The sequence below is a fragment of the Myodes glareolus genome, chromosome 27 (genome assembly GCF_982192425.1).
Source record: "Myodes glareolus chromosome 27, mMyoGla1.1, whole genome shotgun sequence".
NCBI lineage: Eukaryota > Metazoa > Chordata > Mammalia > Rodentia > Cricetidae > Myodes > Myodes glareolus.
The window spans coordinates 23,305,793-23,331,428 of NC_142052.1; the positions used below are offsets into that span (position 1 = coordinate 23,305,793).

General features: G+C 42.1%; 1 protein-coding gene across 2 annotated transcripts in view; it reads right to left on the reverse strand.

The window, feature by feature from the left end:
* Myom1 (myomesin 1) overlaps window positions 1-25,636 on the reverse strand; it is a 120,239-nt gene that overhangs the window by 81,041 nt on the left and 13,562 nt on the right. For both annotated transcript variants that reach the window (XM_048435904.3, XM_048435911.3), the window contains exons 3-10: window positions 20,604-20,744; window positions 19,080-19,329; window positions 18,215-18,372; window positions 9,064-9,156; window positions 7,352-7,440; window positions 7,187-7,246; window positions 5,354-5,518; window positions 2,316-2,477 (exon numbers count right to left, since the gene is read on the reverse strand). In XM_048435904.3, the coding sequence (XP_048291861.2) occupies window positions 2,316-2,477; window positions 5,354-5,518; window positions 7,187-7,246; window positions 7,352-7,440; window positions 9,064-9,156; window positions 18,215-18,372; window positions 19,080-19,329; window positions 20,604-20,744 (1,118 nt within the window). The remainder of the gene's footprint in view (window positions 1-2,315; window positions 2,478-5,353; window positions 5,519-7,186; window positions 7,247-7,351; window positions 7,441-9,063; window positions 9,157-18,214; window positions 18,373-19,079; window positions 19,330-20,603; window positions 20,745-25,636) is intronic.

Genomic DNA, 25,636 nt, shown 5'->3' on the forward strand with positions numbered 1-25,636 from the left:
GCAGGGAGCACATGGGCCATCTTTGGTGAGTGTTGTAGATGGAATATTCAGAATATTTGCTCACCAAACAGAAGTGATGTGAGCAGTCCCATCCCCCAGCCCCCCACTTCTTTCCTTTGTCCCTCCTAAGCTGGAATGCTAGTCTGGGACAAGAGCCTGAAATAGCGGAACCTGGGCTACTGCACATCATGCTGAGCAGAGCCAACAGCACCGCCATCTGACCTCTAAAGTGACAGGCTTAGCCAAAAGGCCAGGAAGTGAGAGACTGGTAGACGTAGGAAGGAAAATCTTTAGTGGTTATCTCATCTCAGCAGCTGAGCCGGCACCCCAATTAAAGTCTTAGCTGAGGCCCCAGAAGACGTGTGTCCTAAACTGCTGTTGTTGTCTGTGGACCCTTCTCAGGCCCCTGTCAGAACAATGCAATGCTTTGATTTTTAATTAAATTTTGTGATATGTGTGTTGTATGCATGTGGCAGGTGTGTGTTGATGTGTATGTGTGTTGTATGTATGTAGCAGGTATATGCTGATGTGTGTGTGTGTGTGTGTGCTGTATGCATGTGGCAGGTATGTGCTCATGTGTGGGTAATGTATACACATGTAGCAGGTGTATGCTGATGTGTGTATTGTATGCATGTGGTAGGTGTGTGTTGATGTGTGTGTATTGTATTCATGTGGCAGGTATGTGCTGATGTATGTGTATTATATACATATGGCAGGTGTGTGCTGATGTGTGTATTGTATGCATGTGGTAGGTGTGTGCTGGTGTGTGTGTGTATTGAATGCATGTGGCTGGTGTGTGCTGGTGCGTGTGTAGACCAGAGGCTGATGTTGGGCATCTCCCCTTGATCAATCTCCACCCTACTTTAGAGACAAGGCCTCTAACTGCACCCAGAGCTGGCAGATCAGCAAGAGCGGCTGGGCAGCAAGCCCTGCAGATCCTCTTACAGGAGTCTCGCAGCACTGGGGATACAGGTGGGAGCCATTCCCTGGCTCCAGGATCTGAACTCAGGGCCCGTGCTCACTTGGCAAGCAGTTCACCAACTGAGCTATCTCCTGAACCCAGTAAGAACAAAGCTTTAAAATTCATGAACGACATGAGATTCAGAAGAAGTCAATTAGATTGATAAAAGGCTCTAACGACAGAGTGAGTGGAGTTTTGGTCTTATTGTGAGGCATCTGGATGGCACCTGCAGTTCCATCTCCATCAAAATGCCTAGGAGTTAACTTTTCTATTTTGTGCACAAGAGCTAAAAATTAGTAACTCATCTGTATTCTTTGGATTTTTAATTGTCTGTGTATTTTGATGTTCTCTATTCTATCTGACCACAGAGAGACTGCTTCTGACCACAGAGAGCCTGTTCCTTCCCAGGCCATCTGAAGCTTAGCCACAGCAACCTCTCTCCACAGCAGGGCTAGAACCTGCAGACCAAGCATCCTGAAAGCACATCTCCTTCACCCGGCCCACACCATCCTTGATCAGCCTCCACACCCCTACCTGCCCTCTACCCTTAACAGAGAGGACTTGCACATCTCTCAGTGCTCCAAAGTCAATCTAGCCACCAAGCCTACACCTTTCCCTTTCTGGGCGACTCCAGTAAAGGCCACAGTTCAAGTTCTCCCAAGTCTGTGGCCTTTGGCCTCTGGAGCCATTGACCCTGGTTCTTTTCCACATGGCCCTGAGGAGACGCCTGTCTCTGAAACCTGTGAGCAGAAGCACTTTGTCTTCTTAAGACTCCTCCGAGTCTCCTCTGAGGCTGTACACGCCTATTATAGAGCACAGGCGAAAGTGCTAGGATCCCCGGAGAGCAACACAGCACCGCGCATACCTGGCCCACGCAAGACAGCAGTGGAAAAAGAAAGCTTAAAACCAACAACTGACAATTTGTGGACGAATTAAGTCCCATCGCCTGGTTCCTTCCTCATCAAATCAAAGCCATGAAAAGAAGTTTGGCATGAAATGATACATTTGCCATCTGAGGTGCTTATTAAAGAGGACTTCTCCAAATAATGTAGCCTCTTCCGTCGTAGCTTCCATACCTAAGACAGCTTTGCAAATGATGAGGCTGGAGAAGCTCCACTCACTGCACTGCGTCCCACTAAAGACAGCATCCTCCTGTTAGTGACCGCCACTACCCAGGTACCTTTGCGCTGCCGCCTGTGGGGAGCTTTTGTACTACGTCTCGTTTCACTGGGAAGTAATATTCCTCTTAGCGGGAGGAGTTTTAGATGACTCTTCTGACCGAAACATGTTTGCGCTGACTGTGGCCTCAGTGTTTTAAATGTGGTTGTGTCTTCTGCCTTTCGCCAGGTCTTACCTCGGACAAAGACATAAGCGCTATATTGCTCATAATACTCTCCCATTCGCACACGGATCGTATAGAGGCCTTCGTCTTCTTTGTTGAGGTGGGAGAATGTGAGTGTTGCCCGGTCTCCACTCCAGTTCATGTTCACCCATTTTGATGGAGAAACAGGTGCTCCTAGAAATGTAAAAAAACAAGCAAATTCGTTGACTTTACCTCCTCTGGCTCCCTTTCTTCTCCACTCCTCTCCCCCTCTCCTTCCTTCCATACTGAAAGCCACTTGACTCTTAGAACTCTCAAGCCACTCTGGTGTGTTTAAATATTAGGGAAAATACTAGACAGAAATGAGGGGCTCCATGACAGACACATAATTTGTAACATCTGACAAAATTAAAATTTAAAGCTCTTTGTTCAAAGAGCAGAGAAGTTCAAAGTGTTGAGTTTTGCCTCCGTGCTGGCTGGTTTATGTCAACTTGACACGGGCTAGCGTCATCTGAACAGCGGGAACCTCAACCGAGAAAAATGCCTCGCTAAGATCCAGCTGTAGGGTATTTTCTTAACTAGTGAGTGATGGAGAGGGCCCATCAATTGTGGGTGGAGCCATCCCTGGGCTGATGGTTCCGGGTTCTATAAGAAAGCTGACTGAGCAAGCCAGGGAAAGCAAGCCAGTAAGCAGCATCCCTCCATGGCCTCTGCGTCAGCTCCTGCTTCCAGGCTCCTCTCCTGTTTGAGTTCCTGACCTGACTGCTTAAGTCAAACTGTGATGTGGACGTGCAGGCTAAATAAACCCTTCGTCCTCACAATGCTTCATCAAAGCAATAGGAGCCCTAAGGCAGCCTCTTTTCAGCTTAAAATATTCTGTTACTTATAACAGGGGTCATACAAACTACAGAAAAATTCAGTGCCATAATTATGTGCAACAAATAAATATAAATTTTTAATAGTCTAGAATTGGTGAATGTTGAGGAAGAATTTTTTTCTAACTGTACAAATTATTTTGTATTGTCTGAACTTAATTTCTAAATGTAAATTTATATAATTGTATTTTAATGTTTATTCTGATTTGTTCTTTAACTTTTAGAAGTCATGATTCATATACATTCTAAAATTCCTGCTTATGCATTCCATCTCTGAGTTTTTAGCTGTAAGCATGAACTAATTCTACAACTGTCCTTTTGTTAATAACTGGTCCACTCAGAAACTTATATGAAAAACATGCTCTTTCTATTGAGCGCTACTATCTTTAAATTTTATTTTAAGGCTCAGAGCCAGAGGTTCCAGACTCTGGGGAAGACTAACCTCCTCATGTGCTGTACTTGCAGTGTCTACACGCTCGCTGCGATGTGTGGTGCTGCACTGCTAAGTTCGCTGCGTGCCGGTCAGACCTGTCCTGTGCTGGGGGCTAGTCTCTGCACACAGCCCACCGAGGCGAGCTCTGTGGTAAGTGGGGAAGCCACCTTCTGCTGTGGGTCTCCATACTGTTCCCTGCAGAATCTGCTCTGTTCTCTGCGGCCACAGCCACAGTTCCCATTTCACTACTGCCACCGCTGGGACCACAGTCTGCTAATTCCAGTCTGGGCCAGGTCATGGTCCCAACCACCATGTTGGAACCTGCTCCAGGTGTCCACATGTACATCTGATGACTAGGCCCTTAGCTTAGTGGGCATGTTGTCCATGACCCACCACTAGCCCAAGCCTGTGATTGTCTATATTACCACTTGACCTTCTGTCCTCTCTGTTATGTGTGTGTTGTGCAATCCCATAGAACTTCACATATGAAATGTGAGTTTACAGATAAAATGAGGGTCTTGAGAAATGGGCCAGTGGTTAAGAACACTAGCTGCTTTGCCTGGGGACTTGAGTTCAACTTCCAGCACCACCAGGTGTACACAACGATCTGTAACACCAGTTCAGGGAGACCTAATGGCCTCTTCTGTCAGGGCATATACACAATGCACAAACATATGTCCAGGCAAAACAGCCATACACATAAAATTACATTTTAAAAAAGGATAAGATGATATGAATGTCAAATTAGTGGCTACACAGCATTGAACCCAGCTCCGGTAGCCTTACAGAGCTGTACGTGATAGCATCATTTACATTCCCCAAAAGTCAGTCCCAGCAAAAACAAAACAAACCAACAGGGTAATTTTTATCTATTTTGTGTCTGTTTTTGTACTAGTTTACATATTTTGTATACAGAATATATTTACTATAAACTTTTAAATTATAAAGAGACTATCACACACTAATGTAAGATTACTAGCCAGGCAGTGGTGGTGTACACCTTTGATACCAGCACTCAGAAGGCAGATGCAAATGGACCTCTGAGTTTGAGATCAGCCTGGTCTGCAGGTCAAGCGCTAGGACAGCCAGGGCTATACAGAGAAACCCCTGATCAGAAAACAAAAACAAAAACAAAAACAAAATACTAATGTCTGAATTGCTTCTGAAAATTTACTGTGCTGATTAATTAATAATATTAGGATTAGGACTTAATTGTTTCATAAGGTCATAAGGTTATACATATTTTTAAAGTTTTATACAATTCTTATAAATGATATCTGGCTGGGTGGATATCACACACCTCTAATCTCAGCACTCAGGAGTGAGTTCAAGGCCAGTATGGTCTATCAAACAGCCTAGCTTACACAGTAATTATTACAGGTTTGATAATTTGTTACACATATTACTTGGTGACAAGGAAATCTTACCTTCAAAAACATTTTTTAGTTGGGCTTAATGGCATGTGTCTTAAATCCCAACACTGGGGAGGCAGAGGCAGGCAGATCTCTGAGTCTGAAGCCAGCCTGCTCTACATACTGAGTTCCAGGACAGTCAGGGCTACTCAGTGCCATCCTGTTTCAGGGAATAAACATATACATGGTGTACACACACACTGCACACACAGAGTGTCATTATTTTGAAAGGTATGTTAAACACTTAGTACATCCAGAGAATGTCCTCAGCTTACAGGCTACGCTAGCCCTGGGATGCAGACCTGCATCTTTCCTTAGGAAGCAAAGGAAGAACTCAGTTTAAAGACTCACCATTTCTGTACCACTGGACCTCTGGCTGGAAGGGTTTAATCTCAGGAGTGATGACTACCCGACAGCCCAGACTCATTGTCTCTCCTTCTCTCCCAAAAGACACATCAAACTTGTCATCAAAGTGGATGTCAAACTTGGATGCATAACCGTAAGGAGTCACAGCAACTGGGTACAACAGAAACAAACACCAGTAATGTATCTCTTCAAAGGTATACAGCATTTTTAATAAGCATAGGCAGAAAGCAGCTGCAATAAAAACAGAGCAAAGTATGTGGGCAAAAAAATCAAGTTCTACGTAAGAAGTACATAGAACACATCACACATCATTCTCATAACCACTAGTCAATGGGGACATAGCTTCTCTTTGGAGCACATCTCCCTAGTTTCTATGTGATAGAACGTCTACCTAGTTTGGAGCACGTCTACCTAGTTTCTATGTGATCCTATTCCTGTGAAACCCGAGAAGTCTGGCTACATCAGATCCTGTGGCCTTCAGAGGCCAGGTGGTTCCAGAGATGCCTGAGGGGATAGAGGAGAGTTATAAGGAAGTTCTTTACCAGCCCTAAGGTCCCAAACCCAACTGGAAAGGCACACAGGTTCTAATGTCTCCACATGCAGGGTTGAGCGGGACCATCAGAGACTGCCTTGGTATCCAGTGGGAAGTCAGTCATAACAACCCAACCAGGAGACAAAGCAGTCCTCTGTCACTTCTGCAGGCCTGTGTCACACGTGCTTTTCATCTGGGGGAAATGGTAGTGTCTGGGAAACCTGTGGGCCAAATTCAGTCTGCTTCCTTTTATTATTATTATTATTATTATCATCATCATCATTATCATCATCATCATCATCACCATCGTCGTCATCATCATCATCACCATCATCACCATCATCATCATCATCATCATCACCATCATCATTAGGAATGGGTTTTATTGTTAGATTTTTTGACAGTTGAAAAAGATGAAAATCTAATATTTATCATGTGTGAAGAGTCATAGGAAATCCAAATTTCAATGTTCATATTTATGGCTTTACTGGAATCCAGCTATATACAATCATTTGCCTGCTGCTTACAGAGGGGTTCGTGTTTCATATGTTAGGAACAGGACTGCTAAGTCAGGTGCAATCAGAAGACTCTATGCAATGGAAGAAACAGGGTAAGCTGGTCTTGCAGAGCCTGGCTTTAAAGAGAAGAAAGATGAGAAATGTGGCCATGGGAATGAGCAGGATACGGTCAGAGGACTGGGAAATGATAAACCAGGCCCATCGTGGGGACTTTGGGGACTATGCTACGATTTCATAAGTACTGATACGGTGGGGAAGGAACATTTACTTCCATTGTCTCCTCCATAGGACTGATACCAGCGATCATAACTTTGAAGTTAGGAACCATTCAGAAGGTCAAGGTCATAGGTCATCTACAGACAGCAAACCAACTGGTTAAGTGGAAGACCAAGTCAGAAGAAAGTATTGGTAGTAAATATTTTCAGAACCATCATTCGTGATTTAATGTGTAGAGAATAAGTGTGGGCTGCACCATCCTTTTCAGTTTCACAAACATAAACGGCTACTTTTAAAATATAAAGAAAAAACAATTAAACCTGGAAACAGAATAGTAACCAAAAAACATTAAAAAACAAACTAACCACGGCTGGGCACTGAGTATTATATCCACCCTGGCAAGTATATCGTAAGTATTGGGAATTATTTCATCCTTTTAAAAACCATGTTGCTTCCCCAGACTCAAGGACTCAGAGCATGGATTGGAATCTGAGCATTACTATGCTGCACTTTACTAGAGATGACACGTAGCGAATGGGCTGTTAGACTTACAGCTAAGAGGCATGGAAGCCCCAGCGTGGAGGCGAGTCTCGTCCAATTCCCCCTTGTATCCTAGAGAAGAAAAGAGAACACATGTGAGCTACTTTGCGATTGCCTGATGTTTCAGCACTGGGAGGGGTTTGAAATCCACTTTGAATAAAGCAAGGGCAAACCTACTCTTTACCACAACTGAGGCATATGCTGAGAGCTCTCCTTGAACATTCATCGCGGAGGCCCGGTACTGGGCGGTGTCTTCAAAGTCGCATCTGCAGAAACGCAGGGAAATGAGTTACCATGGTGCAGACTGGTAACTGCTGGGTGCTTTGTCAGGAGATTCTATGCTAACATAACAGACTGTAAGTCAGAGGCTCACATGAGGCTCTTTGGGACTTGAAGGATCTGTCTCTGTTCCTGGGGGACATTCTATAATCTAAGTCATCTACAAATTTTCAGGCTACAGTAGAGCAGGAAGGGAAAAGCTAACCAAGTACTAAGGCTATAAGTTATGCAGCAAATAACTGCTTTGCATTATTGAAGGAGAAAATGCCCAACTGAGCATGTGGCTTTGTCCCCAGTGTGTATACTCCAGGCTGCCCTGTCCCAGGAGGTGGGTCTCAGTCTGATGGCATCAGGATGGCAGGGAACAGAAAAAGCAGCTTCTCATGATATTCCCACAGCCTCCCTGAGGCAGAAACCTGAGCAAGGCTGGTCTTATATGCCATTTCGTGTTCTAGTTTCAAAACACAAGCGACTTCAGACAGTGGTTCTCCTGGTGTTTGGGCTCGACATGAAGTTCCAGCTCACAGCGGAACCCAACTGCTATCTCGGTACAGAAACTGGGATGTCTTCCAAAGGTGGAACAAGGAAAGAACACTCTCACAGAGGTCAGGCTGAGATTTCAAATCAGGCTGTTGTGTGTCTAATCACACTAGTTTCTGTCTTCTTCCTCGTTTCTTAGGATTTAGTTTAGTTTCATTTGAGATACACTTGTGTCTTGCGGGAAAGGAAGACAGTAAACTCCAGGAAGGTAAATACAATCACATTTCTCAGAGCTATTTAATTTTAAAAGCAACCACAAAGCTCTGCTGCTTCAGCAGAAGTGACCCTGCTTCAGCTCAGGGCTTGGTGGATGCCAGAGACACCCAGGTACTGTTTGAAATCCAGTATCTTCTATAGGGAGAAGGCAGTAGACCTCGTGAGGATGGCCAGCGCCCGTCCCCTTTACAGCTCAGCACATGGGCCTTGTGGGAACCGAAAAGATGGGCATTTGTTTACTCTCTCATCTGCATAATCAGGTTTGCATTTCAAACCATCTTGGGAAACAGTATATATTTTTTATGACTTGGAAGCTTTGATAGAGCTTCCATTTCAAATTTTGCTTAACCCAATGTCTGTCCTTGATTCGCTCACACAGACTAACGAGGCACACAATATCCCATAGTTTCTGGTGAGCTGAAGGAAAGGACATTCTCTCGGCTATCCAGCTCTCGTGGCACCCATCCTAGCCTTTATGCCTTTTGTTGATTAAAAACAGAAGAACACAGTACTGTGAGTTTGGAATTCTGTTAGGATACGGTCATAGAAATGCCTATTTAAGCAATTATCTTCTTAATTACTATAGGACATGCTCATATATAGAGAAGGATAAATCAATACATGCTCATTTTATCATCTTTTAGGAAATTCAAATGTGAGATCATGTTAGGAGGTACTGTGGGCATGGCAGACTTTGTCATGCATGCCACCTTCCAAGTTTGCATCAGGAAAAACATACATGAATAAGCATTGTGAGATAAGCCTGCACTGGGACCAGGAAGAAGGTAGACTTTGTCTGTGTGTGACCCTGAGTGACTGCTGGGTAGCACACATAAACACTGATGTTCCCTTACTTGTTGATCTCAAGAGTATGCATTCCATACCGACTTTCAATGATATACTTTCCTGGGTTTGCATGGACATTTATAGGCACCTGGTTTTTATACCTGAAATATAATGGAAACAAGATTAATAGATTAAAAAATAATTAACAGCATGATCTCTCTCACACACAAACACACACACACACACACACACACACACACACACCACAAGATCACTGTATCACTCTTCTTGTAGATAAACCTGTTAAGTGAAGTTCAACAATTCCATCTATTGAAAAAATGCAAATTACCTGAGGTTAACTAAATTCCCCAGCACTACAATCTTCTCAAAGTGCTTTCTCCTCTTCCTTAAAATTTACATGAAAAATGAACCACTCACAATCTGTATGCATCTCATGTACATAACGATAATAAAAACTACAGTTATGAAACAGTAAATAGGGAAGCGACAGGTTTATGTAAAATAGAAAACAGAATGACTCATTGATGCTGCTGGAATCAGGACAGTGATTTCCTGAGGTGGGCACAGGGCATGAAGGATGTGTCTTCGCTGCTGAATATTGCTTGGGTTCCATTTGAGTGCTGGTTACATGGTGCACAATCCAACAAACACTAACCCAAACTCTTCCTTTATTTGTAACATACATTTCTTTGTATGGACATTATACTTCAACAACAACCAAAATTGTTGGCTCTCACTAGCACGGCAGAACGAAGCTTTGTGTTAGCGCTTGTGTTACTGGCCCTCTCTGTGGGAGGAAAGCACAATATCCCTCCTACTAGCGCTCTCTCATGAACAGCGCCATTGTAACGAGGGTCATCACACTCAAGTGACTTGGTTTCTGTCGTAAGTAGGCAGGGCTTTTGACTCAGAATAACTTCAAACCATGAAAGGAAAGTTCCAGCTGTTCCATTCCTGTTTTCAGCTCGTTTACCTCGGACGGTAGCACTTGTTGAAGGGCTTCTCTGTGAGACACTAATTTCCATTCCCTATGTGGGACTGGTCTTCTTAAGTTCTCAATAGCCAGTGCTATGGTGCCACATGAGGCTTAGCCACTTAAAGCTTTTTAAAATTTTATCTATTTATTTATTGCTTAAAAAGAAGAGGAGGAGAGAAGCAGCAAGGGGTCACTTGCTTTCCTTTTGATAACCTACTTCATGTGAGCAGGTCAAACTAATGTAGCTAAGAAGCACAGGTGGCGGAGAGCTCTCTGGTCCATGTACAGAGCATCAGTACATCTAGTCCTCACAACAACCAAACAAAATGTCACTATTGAACCTCACTTCTCAGTGGAGAAACTGAGGCGTGGAGAGATCAAGGAACTCACCCTGCCATAAGGCAGGCTATAGTTGAGCTGGGATTTGAACCAGGTCTGCCTGGCTCCTTACGTGGCATTGCCATTTCTCGGTTGTTCTCTACAGCTGCATTCCATTTCTTTTAGACTGTTTGAAATGGATATAAGGAAGGGTGGGAAGAGGGAAGTGGTATAAAGGAAGAGGAAAATATTGGTTTTAGTTAACTCTTTTACCCTAACTTTGTCCTCCTAAGGTCCATGTTTTGGAAGGTTGGGGCTCAATGGTGTAGCATTATGTGGTAGTGAGGAGGGTCTTGGATCATTGGGGGCCTTATGGTGTTTTGTTAATTCCAAAATAATGAGTTACCATAAAAGAGCAAGCTCTCTCTGATCTGTGTGATCTACCACCCCGCAGGCTTGCTCGCCACGATTCTGTCTGCCAAGGGAACCCCCATAAGAGTTGGCACCATGCTGTTTGGGCTTTCAAACTGTTAGCTAAGTCTGCCTTTCATAGGTAGCCTTAGTATTTTGATATAGAAATGGAGAGCTCAAAGAAGGGAAAGTGGGAAGTACATTTGAATGTATTGGCACAGGAGACCACTTCCTAAATATAACCCCAGCAGCACAGACACTGAGAGAAACAATTAATAAATGGGACCTCTTGAAACTGAAAAGCTTCTGTAAGGCAAAGGACACAGTCAACAAGACAAAACGGCAGCCTACAGAATGGGAAAATATCTTCACCAACCCCATATCGGACAGAAGACTGATCTCCAAAATATACAAAGAACTCAAGAAACTTTTGACATCAAAAGAATAAATAATCCCATAAAATATGGGTACAGACCTAAACAGAGAACTCTCAACAGACGAATCTCAAATGACTGAAAGACACTTAAGGAACTGCTCAATATCCTTAGCCATCAGAGAAATGCAAATCAAAATGGCTCTGAGATTCTATCTTACACCTGTCAGAATGGCCAACACTGGTGACAGCTTATGCTGGAGAGGATATGGGATATGGGGAACACTCCTCCATTGCTGGTGAGAGTGCAAACTTGTTTAGCTGCTTTGGAAATCAGTATGGTGATTTCTCAGAAAATTAGGAAACAATCTACCTTAAGACCCACCAATACCACTTTTGGGTATATACCCAAAGGATGCTTAATCATACCACAAGGACATGTGTTCAACTATGTTCATAACAGCATTATTTGTAATCACCAGAACCTGGAAATAACCTAGATGCTCCTCAGCCAAGGAATAAATAAAGAAAATGTGGTACATTTACACAGTGGTTAAAAAAAAATGACATCTTGAAATTTATGTGCAAATGGATGGATCTATTAAAAAAACATATTGGCTGAGGTAACCAAGACCCAGAAAGATAAATATAATATGTACTCACTCATAAGTGGCCTTTAGACACAAAGCAAAGGAAAAAACAACCTACAGTCCACAACCCCAGAGAACCTAGACAACAAAGAGGACCCTAAGAGACATACATGGATCTACATAGGAAGGAGAAAAGACAAGATCTCCTGAGTAAATTGGGAGCATGTGGGTCACAGGACAGGGTAGAAGGGGAGAGGGGAGGAAGGGACAGGAGTGGAGAAAAATGTGTAACTCAATAAAAAAAATAAAAAAAGAAATGGAGAGCTAATATAATTTCTAAGGCACACTGTTCATTTTTCTTCTTTTCATGAGTCTGTGTGCATATTATGAGCATGTCTCTGTGTGTTCACATGCATGTGTGTTCTGGTGTATGTGAATATAGAAACCTGAAGTTGAGATCAGCAATTTTTCTCAGCTGCTCTTCTACCCTTCCCCTTGAACCAGGACCTCTCAATCAAAACTCAGAGCTCAACAGTGTGGCTAGTCTAATAGCTACCTTGCTCTGAGGAGCCCTGCCTCTGCCTTCTGAGGCTAAAATTACAGGAGAATCACTATGCCTGCCTAGCATTTATGTGGGTTCTGGGGGAATCCTCTTGCTTGCATGGTAGGCACATTTCCCCAGCCCATCACATTTCTATTGGTGTTAGCATTATCTTTTTCCACCCAGCTAGGCTGCAACGCAGCTGTCAAGACCCAGGTCAGATGCCAAGTCTTCAACACTCCTCTTTACAAGTTTTCCAAACTATGAACTGCTTTCATCTCTTGGAATCATGGTTACTCTGCTAAATATAACATTTATCAAAATTATTGTTGGGGGCAGTAAGATAGCTCTGTGGGTAAATGAACGTGCTGCCAAGACTAACGATGACCAGTGTTTGATCTCTAGGACCCACATGTTGGAAGGAGAAGAACCAACTCCAAATTGTCCTCTGACTTCCCCACACACGCCATGGGCTATACATACATATGCGCGTGCGCGCGCGTGCACACACACACACACACACACACACACACTATATAAATGTAGTTTTAAAAGTTATGGTTGAGTTTGCATCTCCCCTACTAAGTTGCTAGTCCTGATATACGTTTTCTTCTGTCCCCACTCCAATGAGGGAGTCGTTGGCATATTGCATATGCTCTGTGTTGATTAAAATGATTGAGTAGAACTGTTATGTGATAAATAGTTAAATTATACCTTCATACTTTTTCACTAAAGAAATCAAGTTCTGGAAAATGCATACCCCATGCTATGGATGATTTAATGAGTGTACATGAGGAGAGCGAGTTGAGGCTTTCAGAGTCCTGTTCCCCTCAGGTCTGGAACCAGGAGGGAAGTTCTAGCCTAGAGTCACAGCAGGATGGAAGATGTGCTGTGTGACCTTCTCCCTACTCACAGAACACAGTGCTGCTGCCTTTCTGTCTCTTGAGAGCCCGGAAGTGCTTCAGGGAGCTGTTTCAACACAGCTCTTGGCAGGGCAATGTGATCAGAGACAGCTATCAGCAACCCTGACTCTCAGACTCTCCATCTGAGGGGAAATGGGTGTGCTTTCTGACTAGAACGGCTTGGGTCAAGGGAAACTCAGCTGAGAGCTCCCTCTTGCTTGTTTGTTTTTTCACGTGCTGGAGGGTTTTCAATAGTTCTCCCCAGCACAAGAGGGACAATGTGTCACTAAAGACTGTGGCATGTGCTGCCTGACCAAATCTGAGTGACACTGGGTTGGCTTCCGTTCAGCAATGCTGTTCATATCTCTATAAAGTTTGCATTCAAGTGGCATTCGGCAGCTCCCAAGGTTGCGCCACTCTTCCTGCCCCAGGCACTGCTCGACTTAGCACCTTCATACCTTCCTGGTTAAACACACCCAGCTCTTCTAACGTGGCCACCTGGCTGAGGAACCTGCTTTAAAATGTGCAACACTTGACTGTGGGCCTCCACAGAACTCACCATGTCAGAGAGAGAAACGAAAGGACTAAGTCTCAGGGAGAGTTCGTTCTATTCTGCAGGGAATGTCCGCCCTGAGGCACTCAAGTTTTGGGTCACTTGAGACTGGCTGCCTTCAGTATTAAGTCAGAGTGGAAAAGAAGGGGGTTTGGCCTGCCCACCCACACTTCACTGCTTGTTGCTTCTGGAAAATGAATTCCAAACTAGCTAGTCATCAGCTAGCTGTGGAGAGTAGTCTACACCCTGGGATTGTTTCCAAAGGCTTGCTCAAATGCTCTGTAGGGATACCACTTTCCTTACACACTCTGTCCTTACACACTCTGTCCTTACACACTCTGCCCTTCCACACTCATGTCAGCCTAGTGCAGAGCTAGCACAGATGATGAGGGTGGTAGAGAGAGCTCCTTGGCGGAGTCAAATTCAGTGAAACAGGAAGGCTCTGAGATCCTTTCTCTGTCAGAATACCATGCAAATTGAAATGACCTCGAACGCTGGTGAGAATCCACCTTAAAGAAATAGCTACTACCCACTGTGAAACCAATCATCCGGGACTTCAGAGCTGGCTCCATGGTAAAGAGAAGAATCCAGTCAACTCTAACTGTCTCAAATAGTCCACAACCAATTTTCCTTTTTACAAATAACGGTTTTTGAGTCAGGTGTCATGTACCCCAGCCTGGCCTTGAACCCCTTATGTAACTGAGGCTGACTCTGAACTTCTGATCCTCTTGCTTCTATCTCCTGAGTGGTAGGGTGATAGGCATTCGCCATCTTGCCCAGTTTATGCAGCTATGGAGCTAGAACCAAGGATTAGTGCATGACAGGCGAGCACTCTACCAACTGAGACACACTCCCATCCACAAAAGCGTGTGTTTTATTTCATTCTCTATGCCTTATCATTTCAAGTCAAGTAAGTTGGAAATATAGCTGTCTACTATAAGTGCCCGAGGATATAAGACTGCTCAGCACACAGTGCCTATGCCCTTTGATCCCACTCCATCAGGATTAATTACTCTCCTTGGATTTGAACATAGCCTTCCAGGATATATGCAAATGAAACAACATAAATTCTGCTTTCCCCTTTAGACCAATAGATGCTAGGCAGGCTACTGTATAAAATAGCCTACTCAACACTAAAATTCCATTTTCTTCCCACCACAGGAGCATCTTTTCCTGCATGTTAACAAGGCCCTCTCCATGATGGGGGCTTCACCACCCTAGTGTGTTGGTGTCCTCTGTAAGCAATTTCCCTACTGAACGAAGGCACACAACAGGATCCCTTCTACGTCCAGACTGATCTGGAACCTCGAAACTGTCCTGTACCTGGCCTTGCTGAGTGTTGTGTTGCTGCTGCGCATCGTTCTCTGGGTAACCTCCAAGTTCCACTTAAACAGATGTAGGCAGTAACATGAGATTGGCCAGGAGAACAGCTGCTGCCCGCTCACTTTGTTAGACTTCAGGGACTCCATGACCTAACAGCGGCCAGTGGAAACTTGGAGCCAAACTGTCTTTGGAAAAGACTCCGAGGGAATCAGACTCCGGGATACATGCCTCAGCAAGGCATAGCGAGGACTTAGCTGCTATCCGTGAGGCAGCATGACTGCACCGAGCCCTCACAAACGCATTTCCTTAACCCACCTCCTCCCATGTTTCCCTCCCATTCGTACCCAGTGTGGGTACCATGAGGCTGCAGTCAGATACCAGAGAGGCCAACGACGTGATCACCAACAGCACTGACTCTCATCTGGTAAGGAGCTCCCTGCTCTGTGAGTAAGAAGATGCCAATGAAAAGTATTCACTTTGCGTCCATGTTGTGACATAAATTAGAATTCCAGCTGCTGCTTCTTAGAAAAGACACCATGTCCAAGAAGAGACGAACCCATATGAAACCTGTTCGCGGAGGTCTGTTCACCTGGCAGTGAAGCGGGCCCATGTTCCAGGGATCTTCTCTGGGAGAACCTTAAGATTACTAGCCTTGTATTTGTTTTTGTAATGTGACTCCAAATTGTAGAGGCTCCTTGCTCCACAAACCTGGGTTTGTCCCTGTTGTCACCACAGCCTGCTGTCGCTATGTGCACACTGATTCCGAACATTTTTCCTCCCCCAGGGGCGACTCTCGGTCTCAGGACAGCAGAAGGCACCTTCCCCCGAGCCATCTTGCCAGCCCTCTCAGAAACAGAGCCATTTCTTAGCTGCTCTCCGGTTCTTTTGTTTTGACTTGTATTTCTCCCTGAGCATGAAAGGGGTACTTTCTCTGCAATTTCTGGCTTTTCTCTCCTGGAAGAACTGGTGTAAAGAATGAGTCTTGGGAAATAGTGCCCTCCTTCGAGTAAAAAGGAAGTCACCTCCCCAAACGCAGAAGGGAAAAGGGCAGGACGCTACCACAGAGAGGGGCAACGCTCCCAGAAATGAAGATTTCAAAGCCACAAGTACAAGATTTGTGGTCAGTGTACTGTGACCAAGCTCTGTTGGTGGGGAAAACTGAAAACAGACAATACGACTATTTTTCAAATTTCACTTGACAAGAGCCATCACCTTAGTAGTCTTATGCTCTGTGTGGAGAGCTTTAATCTCTTTGTTTGTTAATTATTCCTTTTCCAGGCCAACAAAGTGCACCTAAGGAGTTTAATCTCCAAAACTGAGCCGTGCCTCTGGGAAACCCCACTGCTGGTTTAAAAGCACCATCAAGAACATGGCCCAGCTCATGTTTCAGATGCTGCATTTTAAAAAACAATGCTTAAGAAATTAATATTTTTCTCCTAGACATTCCTTTATATAATTTTAAAAGTCATCTTTAGTGTTTAAAAATAAAAAGAGCTGAGTAAGGCAGTACACTCCTGCAGTCCTGTGTCTGGGAGTCTGAGTCGGTAGGGTCACATGTTCAAGGCTGGCCTTTATCTCAAACAAACAAACAAAAACAGATAATAAAAAATTTAAATTAAAAGCAAAAAAAGAGAGCTACAAAAATATTCAATGAACTTTTCTATTTGATTAAGGACTTTATTTTCAACATTAATATATTTAAATTTCTGACAGAAGGATTTTTTACTTATCAAATAGTATTTATGAGAACTAAGCATTCTTTTATCTTCATGGATTTCCATGGGAATGCTTGGATTTTCTTTCTCCTTTGGCAAGTGATACTTGACGGGGAGAGATCTAATTCCGGGAATCACACACACAAGGCAGGTGCTCTACCGAAGAAGTTCATCTCTAGACCAGTAGTTAGACATTTTTTGTTGTTTATCTGTAGTTATGTTGGTGTATGTTTTGGTTTGGTTTTTGAACAGGGTCTCATTATGTACTCCAGGCTGGTCTTGAACTTGCAATCCTCTTTTTGAGAATCTTAGAGCTTACTATATATACCATACTGGCTCAAACTCATGAGGATCCTCCTGCTTCTTTTCTGAGAGTTGGGATTAAAGGTGTATGTGCAACATCACACCCAGTTATAATGTTTAATTACATCTATCTTTATATCTATCTTATCTATCTATCATCTATTATCTATGTATCTATCTTATCTCTCTCTCTACCTTGTTTTCTTCCTATCTTGTATGTGCAAGAGAGAGAGTATGAATGAATGAATATATGTACAGGCATGTTGTGAAAGTTGGTTCTCTCCTTCCATCACTGTGGGTCTTGGAGCTTGAACATCGGTCATCAGGCTTAGTGGCTAGTACCGTTACATGCCAAACCATTTTGCTGGCTCAGTGTTTGTTGTTTGTTTGTTTGTTTGTTGATTTTTAAAGAGATTAATTGCTGATTCCGTTAAAGGTTGAATGGTGCAACTTTATAGTCATAAGGAAGTGTGGGGGCAATAGCAATTAATTTTTAATTTACTTTTATATTTCAAAATTTATAAGTTAAATTTTTAGAAATCCATTTTTGTTGAAATATTAGAAGTGTTTTGTGGCATTTCTCATCTTTGTTTATTATAAACTATTTGTCATAGTAATTCATAGTCATTTTTGGCATTTTATTATTGTTGCTTTTGTTTTTGATTTTGAGGCAGAAGGGGTAGAGATGAAGCTCTCTGAGTTTTAGTTTTCTATGTATAGATACATATTTGCATGTGCATATGAAAGCTAGATCAACATCAGGTGTCTTTTTCAATCATTCTCCACCGTACTTTTAAGACAAGGTCTTTCAGTGAACCCGGAGCGTCATGATCTGTCTAACTAGGTGATCAGCAAGCTCCGGGGCTCTTCCGGTCTCCACCCTAGCACCCAGCCTCCTCCACGGGTGCAGGAACCCAAACCCGGATCCTCATGTCAGCACAGTAAGCACCCAACCAATGGAGCCATCACTCCCGCCTTTACGATTATAAAGTTATTAAAATGTATGATCTCTATGCAAGATCATTTGTTCTTCCCATTCATAAAACTGTCTCGATAGCTTCACGCTTTTGAAAACATGTACAAACTTACGGGTGTCTTTGCTGACTCCTGCGTATTGCTAGTTCAAGGTGTTTTCTCTGGATGTAAACTTAACTTGGTGATCAATTCTATTAGCTTCCACAAAGAAAACATACCATGTGAGACGGGGTTCCGGCCAGCCTGCTACAGAGCAGTGCAATTTCACATTCTCTTTCTCCCAAACTGTGTGAGAACGAGGTTTAATGATAAACTCAGGAGCATGTAGTAGATGGTCTTCATTCAGCTTTCCGTGATATGCTTGAGTGTCTTCTAACTGAAAGAGCAAGCAAGTAAACAACCAAATGTTTCCAAAATACTACCAAATTAAAGTTACTTCTAATGCTAAGATAACAAGTAGAAGCCAAAATGTTACTTTCCGTTTGTTCTCTTGTTTTGCTTGAGGTAGATTTTTATGTAGCCCAGGCTGGCTTCCAACATACTTTATAGCCAAGGATAACTTTAAACTTCTGATCTTCCTGATTCTACATCTCAAGTACAAGGATTACAGAATGGCATCGCCATTGTACCCTACTTTATGGGTTGTGGGGATTGAACCTGTGACTCTATGCATTACGCAAGCAATATAAACTTACTGCGTTCTCAGACCTAATTTTTACATTTTGCTCCTTATTTTTACAGTCAGGTAAAATCATTTCCTTCCTGGTTTTAAAAATGAGTTTCGTTTTCTAAACCCTAAGATTTAGCAACACCCCTATGATGTGTCCCTCAAGTGGCTTCAGAAACTTACTTAATATCTTTCAAATCTGAATTTCCATGAAGTTTAAAATTCCAAAGTTTGCCTTTATTTGACCTACGCATTTTGACATCTTCTCTCCTCGTTTCCGTTAGCTTTGTTTCCCTGTAACCCACGTGGTTCTGCCCTTGAAAGGACCCAGTGTGGACTACACACGCGCACACTCACACACAGCTTCTTAAACACATTTCCACTCTTCTGAGCAGCATGACATTAGCTCGCCTTACTGTTTTCCTCAGAGACAGCTCTTCTGCTTTTTCTCGAATCGCAACGCTCCTCGACTTCTTTTCAAATGTTTCCTCTCGTTGAAGGGTAGACGTGGCCTGTTTGGATATTTTGGACTGCTTAGAGGCCGTGGACTTTTTGGAGGCTGTGAGTTCTTTCTCGCTGGCAAGAAGAGTCCTCTGAGCTATGTAAGCAGCAGCTTCTTTGATTCTTTCTTCTTCTGTGTCTCTAATTCCACCAATGTGCACTTGGCTGAAACAACAGGGCAGAAGGTGGAAACAGTGTGGTAACCACAAGCTTGCCTGATTTTTACTGAGCTCAGGCACTGTCCCTGCCCTTAGGAAATCGCCATTAAAAAGCCCTGGTGTGGAGCTGGAGAGATGGCTCAACAGAGCATGTGCAGAGGACCCGGGTTCAGTTCCCAGCTTCCAGAGTTCCCAGCTCACAGCCTTCTGTAGCTCCAGTCCCCAGAGCTCCGATGCTCTCTTCTGACCTCCATGAGCAATGCATGAAGGTGGTATACTTATATACATGCAAGAAAAATATTCAACACATAAACCAAAAAATGAATCTTTAAAAATAGCCTGATAAATCGGAGTCTAACTCTTTATTATAGAAGAAAGCACCTTCCTTTAACACTAAGAATGACAAGGGCAGTGATTCCTAGTATGGTTCTGGAGCCTTCCACATACGATATCTTATTCCATCCAAATAAAACCCCACAAGGTAGATGCTATCACTCCTATTTTAGATATATAGTAACAAGACTAAAGAAGATAAATAAACAGCCCAAGGAATTCCCCTGGGCAACTGTATTTAAATATCATCCAGTTTACAATAAAAGATAAAGCTATGATTTTTCCAGAAAAGACGACAATGTACAATGGAATAGAGATCAAATGTCTGTGGCCTGATAAGTGATGTGTGAACTCTGCTATAGTGCACAGCCCAGAGTTGCCCAGACATGTAACGTGTTCTATGTCACATAAGACTCTGGTGAATAGTGGGTTTCTTTAGTCCCACAACACTTTACAGTTTAGGTTTTTAACATACATAACTTTTAAAAATTATTATCATCATATACTAATTTTGTGAAGTAACAGGCTTTCTTATTGACATTCTATACATTTTGATCATATTCATTCCTCTGGTGCCGTTTCTTACTCTCCTCCCTTTGCCCTTCAAATCTTTACTTACCCTGCTCACTTTCTACTTTATAGTTTTGAATCTTTCTTTTTACTGTCTATATATTGACTATAAATAGTATTTAATCACTCACCTCTAAAGCTCTATTCCCATGTCAACTGACCATATAAACACATGATGTCCTAATCATTCCTTTGTCATGTATCCAATGTATGACAAAAATGTCTGAAAATGAAATCCCTTGACTTCAACGAGCCTCCTTCTCAGTGGGTTTCAAGCTTCCTGAGTCTTTTTAAACCAATAGTGAGTCCTCGATAACTGTTAGCTACTATTGACTCCTCGCTTATAATAATTGCACACCAAAGGGAAAGTACACTCACCGTCCAGAATAAATAGGCACCATGTAGTTGCCTGGCAGGTTTTCTGTCTCCTCTCCAGACAGAAGGTTCCGCTTGGCTCTCTTTGTTTGGGGGCTCAACTTGGCTGAATAATCTTCTAATAGCAAGCTGGAATCTGTAAGTCTGAGATAAGACATCTGACATTAGACAGAACACAAGTGCACTGAAGATATTCCAAGGGTTGACAAAGCAAGGGGTGAGGGGGCATAACTTAGGGGACTTTTCCTAGACTCTTAGGTCTCTAATATTATTATCTTTTCCCTTTAGAAATGAATTAGAATTAGAAAGATTACAGACACTCTAGGTAGATATTAAGAAAAAACTGGTTTCATGGCTTTTTTCCCTCTAAAATTTCAAGGGAGAAGAGGAAGATGTTGGTACTTTCAAATAGCTTTTGTGGATAAAGTAGTGTTTGAAATGTAGGCAATCTATATAATGGTCTTCCTTCCTTTCTTCCTTCCTTCCTTCCTTCCTTACTTACTTACTTCTTGCAGCATTGGGACACAAACCCCAGGCCTTGTAGGCAAGCATATAAATGGTTTTGATGCATTTTGTATTCAAGTCCTCTTAGAATATAATGGGAAATGTACAGTTCTCCAAACAGGGATCCTGGGCTATTCTAATGCAGAGCCCTAGGTTCTCACTGTGAGACCTTTCCATACCTAACTGCAGGCATATTCCAGCAGTTGAGGAACCCCTGGACTCATCAAACAAGTTTTGATTACATGAACATTTGGTGTTGAGTGATACAGTATGATAAAGAATCCTTGGGCCAGTTCTATTTGACTGTGCACGCCATGGCAAATGTGTGTAAGGAGGTTGAATAACGGAAAACTTCACTGGAGAGGTGGTTTTATAGTAGAAACTATAAAAATTAACAAAACAAAAAATTAGCCTTAACCTATGTAGTGGCTGAGTTTAATTAAAGCATATTTTAATGCGGATAGTTTCACGAACTCGAGTGCATACTCCCAGGAGCCCATGTATAGACTGAAGACTGAAAATTCCTTGGTTTCTATGCTGAGGAAGGATGTCAACGACAGGAGACTGTGTGGGAACTCTCTGTACTTAACTTTTTCCTGTAGACTCGAACTATTCTAAAATAAAATAATATTATAGGCCCTAGTCTAGAGAATTCTTGAAAGGAAAGTGAAGCCTGTGAGTGGTATCTCTTGGGAAATATCAAGCTTTTCAGTAAAATTATTCAAGCCTTGGCTACTGCCTAATGTTTAAAAAACCCTTGGAGATGCTGGTTAGAGGGCTGTACCACTAAGGACACTTATTGCTCTTGCTGAAGACTGGGGTTCAGTTCCCAAAAAATGGCTCACAACCATCTGTAACTCCAGTTCAGAAAATCCAATGCCTTCTGGCATCTGAGGGCACCTGCATGCATGCAGTGCACAAAGACTTATGCAGGTGTGCGCACACATATGTGCACATACATACACACACACACGCACACACACACACACACACACACACACACGAGATAATCTTTTTTAACATGTAGAAAAGCAAAGAGAATTCCTATATCAAAAGCAGAACCATGGACCAAACATACACACAATATAAAATGGGTAACGCAAGAAGGTAAATAGTACTGTACAAAACAATAAGGGTCGAAGATTTACAGGGTGCATAGAGGCCCAGTTTCTGAGTAGACATTAAGCACACGTGCATGAATGAATGTGTGTCTCTTGTTTATTAAAACTGTGATGCGTGTGCAGGCTAGACTACTGCCACTGATCCTCTGGTGTGGTCACATGGAAGTGGCACTCTCTGCTACCCAGAGTGATAGCTAGCTCATTTGTATGCAATAGCACTGAAGCTAAAGGTTAGAACCTTGAAGTGCAGCTTGTGGATTGCTTACCAATTGGAAGCCAGGGTGAAATTTGTTCCTGGCTAACTGTTCCAGGAAAAGGACTGCATTTTATACTCCAGGTCACAAAGTACAGCCTGTGCTTATACAGGTCTAAGTTTAAAGTGGTATTTGCTTCCACCTCTTTACTCCATTACGATACAAAATAAACCATGAGATCAAGAGTATTGCTTCCTTTATTATTTTGAGATAGTTGAATTTTATCATTATTCTTTTATTTTTACTGTTTTTTTCTCATTTTTGTTTCTACAATCAAATTTTTGCAAACTCATTTTTCAGTGTTGTATCCTGGTAGAAGTTATGACATTCCACTATTTTTGTTTGCTCCTTTTTCCCTGTAAGACAAATATTTTAAATAATGAACTTATTACATAGGACAGACCACAAATGAGATTGTCCCATTCTCATGGTAAATCAGAGCAGTTGAGTTTTTTTATTGATTTTTATTGAACTCTACATTTTTCTTTGCTCCCCTCCCTGCCTCTCCCCTCCCCCCTTCAACCCTCCCCCAAGGTCCCCATGTTCCCAAGTTACTCTGATTTTGTCTTTTTCCACTTCCCATGTAGATTAGATCTATGTAAGTCTCCCTGAGTGTCCTAATTGTTGTCTAAGTTCCCTGGGATTGTGGTTTGTAGGCTGGTTTTCTTTGCTTTATGTTTAAAAACCACCTATGAGTGAGTACATGTGATAATTGTCTTTCTGGGTCTGGGTTACTTCAGCAAACAGTGAGAGTTTGACTTCTTCTTTTCCGATTTGTATCCCCTTGATCTCCTTTTGGTGTCTTATTGCAGAGCAGCTGAGTTTTAACAGTTAAATTAGATGCTAAAGATTTGTGGTAATAACACCAGCTCCCATTTAATATTTTACCTTAAGCAAACATTTTATAAAAAGTACCACGTTGTTATATATGACACAATATTATATAGAAAATACAAGATTGCTTCATTTTATGCTTTGTAAAGCTTATTCAAGTTATTGTTTCTGTTTTTAAGTCTGAGACAATGCTTCACTATGTATCCATGGCTATCCTGGAACTTTCTATGTAGACTAGTTTTGAACTCTCAGAGTTTCCTCCTGCCTCTGCTTCCTGAGTACTGTAATAAAGACATGTGCCACCACAACTAGCTAAGTTATTGCTTCTTACAGAGTGTGTGAAGTAGATGTCAAATTACCATCTAAATAGATGACTTAGCAATGTCAAGTTATTTACTGATTGATTGACTACGATAGTTCAGTTCAGGCTGGCCCAGGATCATGGTGGCTCTCCTACTTCTTCCTCCCAAATGCTGAGGTTACAGATGTGTGCAACTATCTCCAGCTTCCAAATTATTTATTGAAATTAGAAAACAAAATCAAATTAGGAACACAATGTTTTGAAGAACCATGTAACAATCTGTGTAATTATTTGAATAGAATAGCAATCTATTTTGTTGTGATCCATGAAACCAAAGTCTAATGTTTTATACTACAAATTCTAGAAGAGTTCAGTAAAGCATGTTGACTTTAAACTCCTTATTCATTTCTTAATGATTTTAGTTGTATCTAAATTTTGGTAATAACCTTTCTCTAATCCCTCAGTTTCTGAGTAAAGCTGACATACAATAGTGCTGTGTAGGTATTTTACCTATTAAAATTGCGTTGGTTATTCTTTATGTACTAACTTCAATCATGAAATTTCCTGGGTTCTTGGATCTTAATTGATCAAATAAATCATATTAAATGTGTGCCCACGCATCTGTCTGTGGCTATATCTAGGTTCATCTTTTTGCACTGGGCTATTATTATGTCATCTGCTCTGTTAATAGGTCTACATTTGATAGATTTTAAATAAGTCTCCTGCTATGAATATTATCACATGGCCAGTGGTACCATGGAGAAGGAATGGAATCAAAGGCCAGAAACCACTCTCTGGAAATCTTCTAGGAGTCCAGAAATAGACTGACCTGTGCGTCTAATTAAAATACTGAACGGATAAAAGTGTAGCCTTCACACCAGGTGTGCTGGCACACGCCTATAATCCTGGCAGTTGTAGTCTTCACACCAGGTGTGCTAACACTCACAGCAGTAATTCTAGCAGGTGGGAAACAGAGGCAGGAGGATTAGCCCAGGTTTGAGGTCTACACAGCACGCTCTGGGATGCAAAGGCTACAGACTGAGACTCTGTCTCAACAAACAAAAGTATGTTCTCTCAGTTGGACCATGACAGGATAATACTTAGCAGGAAAAGTATTTATAGAACTCTAGAGCTTTACAGTATCTCAGGGACACTTATTTAACAGGTTCTTCTCATGGGGGTAGAATCCAAGGCCTGGAGTCATGCTTCCATATTCGTACAGCAAGCTGGTGTTTGAACTGCGGTTTGTATCCAAGCTTTCTTGATTTGCAGGTTAGTATCATTTCTACTACACCACTGGTCTTCCACTTTTGCTACAGTACATTTCATCAAGTATTTATTGATTGATTAATCTATTTAATTAATCAGTTAATTAATTAAAATATTAATTCAGACATACTAGTTTACTCATAAATTCTTATATGCACAACCATACAGTCTCACTTGATGAATTATTATGGAAAATTAAAAAACAAAATTCAATTTGAAAGATAAAAAGAAGAGGTGCACCTCTCCCTATACCTTCCCAACTTATGGACTCCCACTGTGGAGACCACAATGCCTAGAATGACTCTGATGTTGATGTTCTCTTACTGAATCGTAGCTTGGGGTTATAAAATCAGCACAGTTCAGATAAGAAGTAAAATAATTATTCAACTTAAATTAAAATGTAGTTACTTAAAATTATGTTTGTCATCATCACATGACTTGTGTGAATTGTTCCGGTTTGCTGAAATGGATAGAAATGGGAATGCTCAAGGAACATGCTGTCTGAAAATACTCTGTCAAGCATTATAGAAAAATGGTACAATGTGGGCCTGCTTTTGTGGCCTTTGCCCCAAACTCAGTGTCAACCATCCTTGTGTGCTCACGGCTACACTACATTCAGGCTTCTCTGTTGTCTTTCCTACGGAAAAGTGATCTTAGTTACTTTTCGATCCTCAGCAAAATATGCTGACTGACTGATGTGGAATCGAGATTCCAATTCCTGTAATCATATTGTGACTATACGTCTTAACAGCT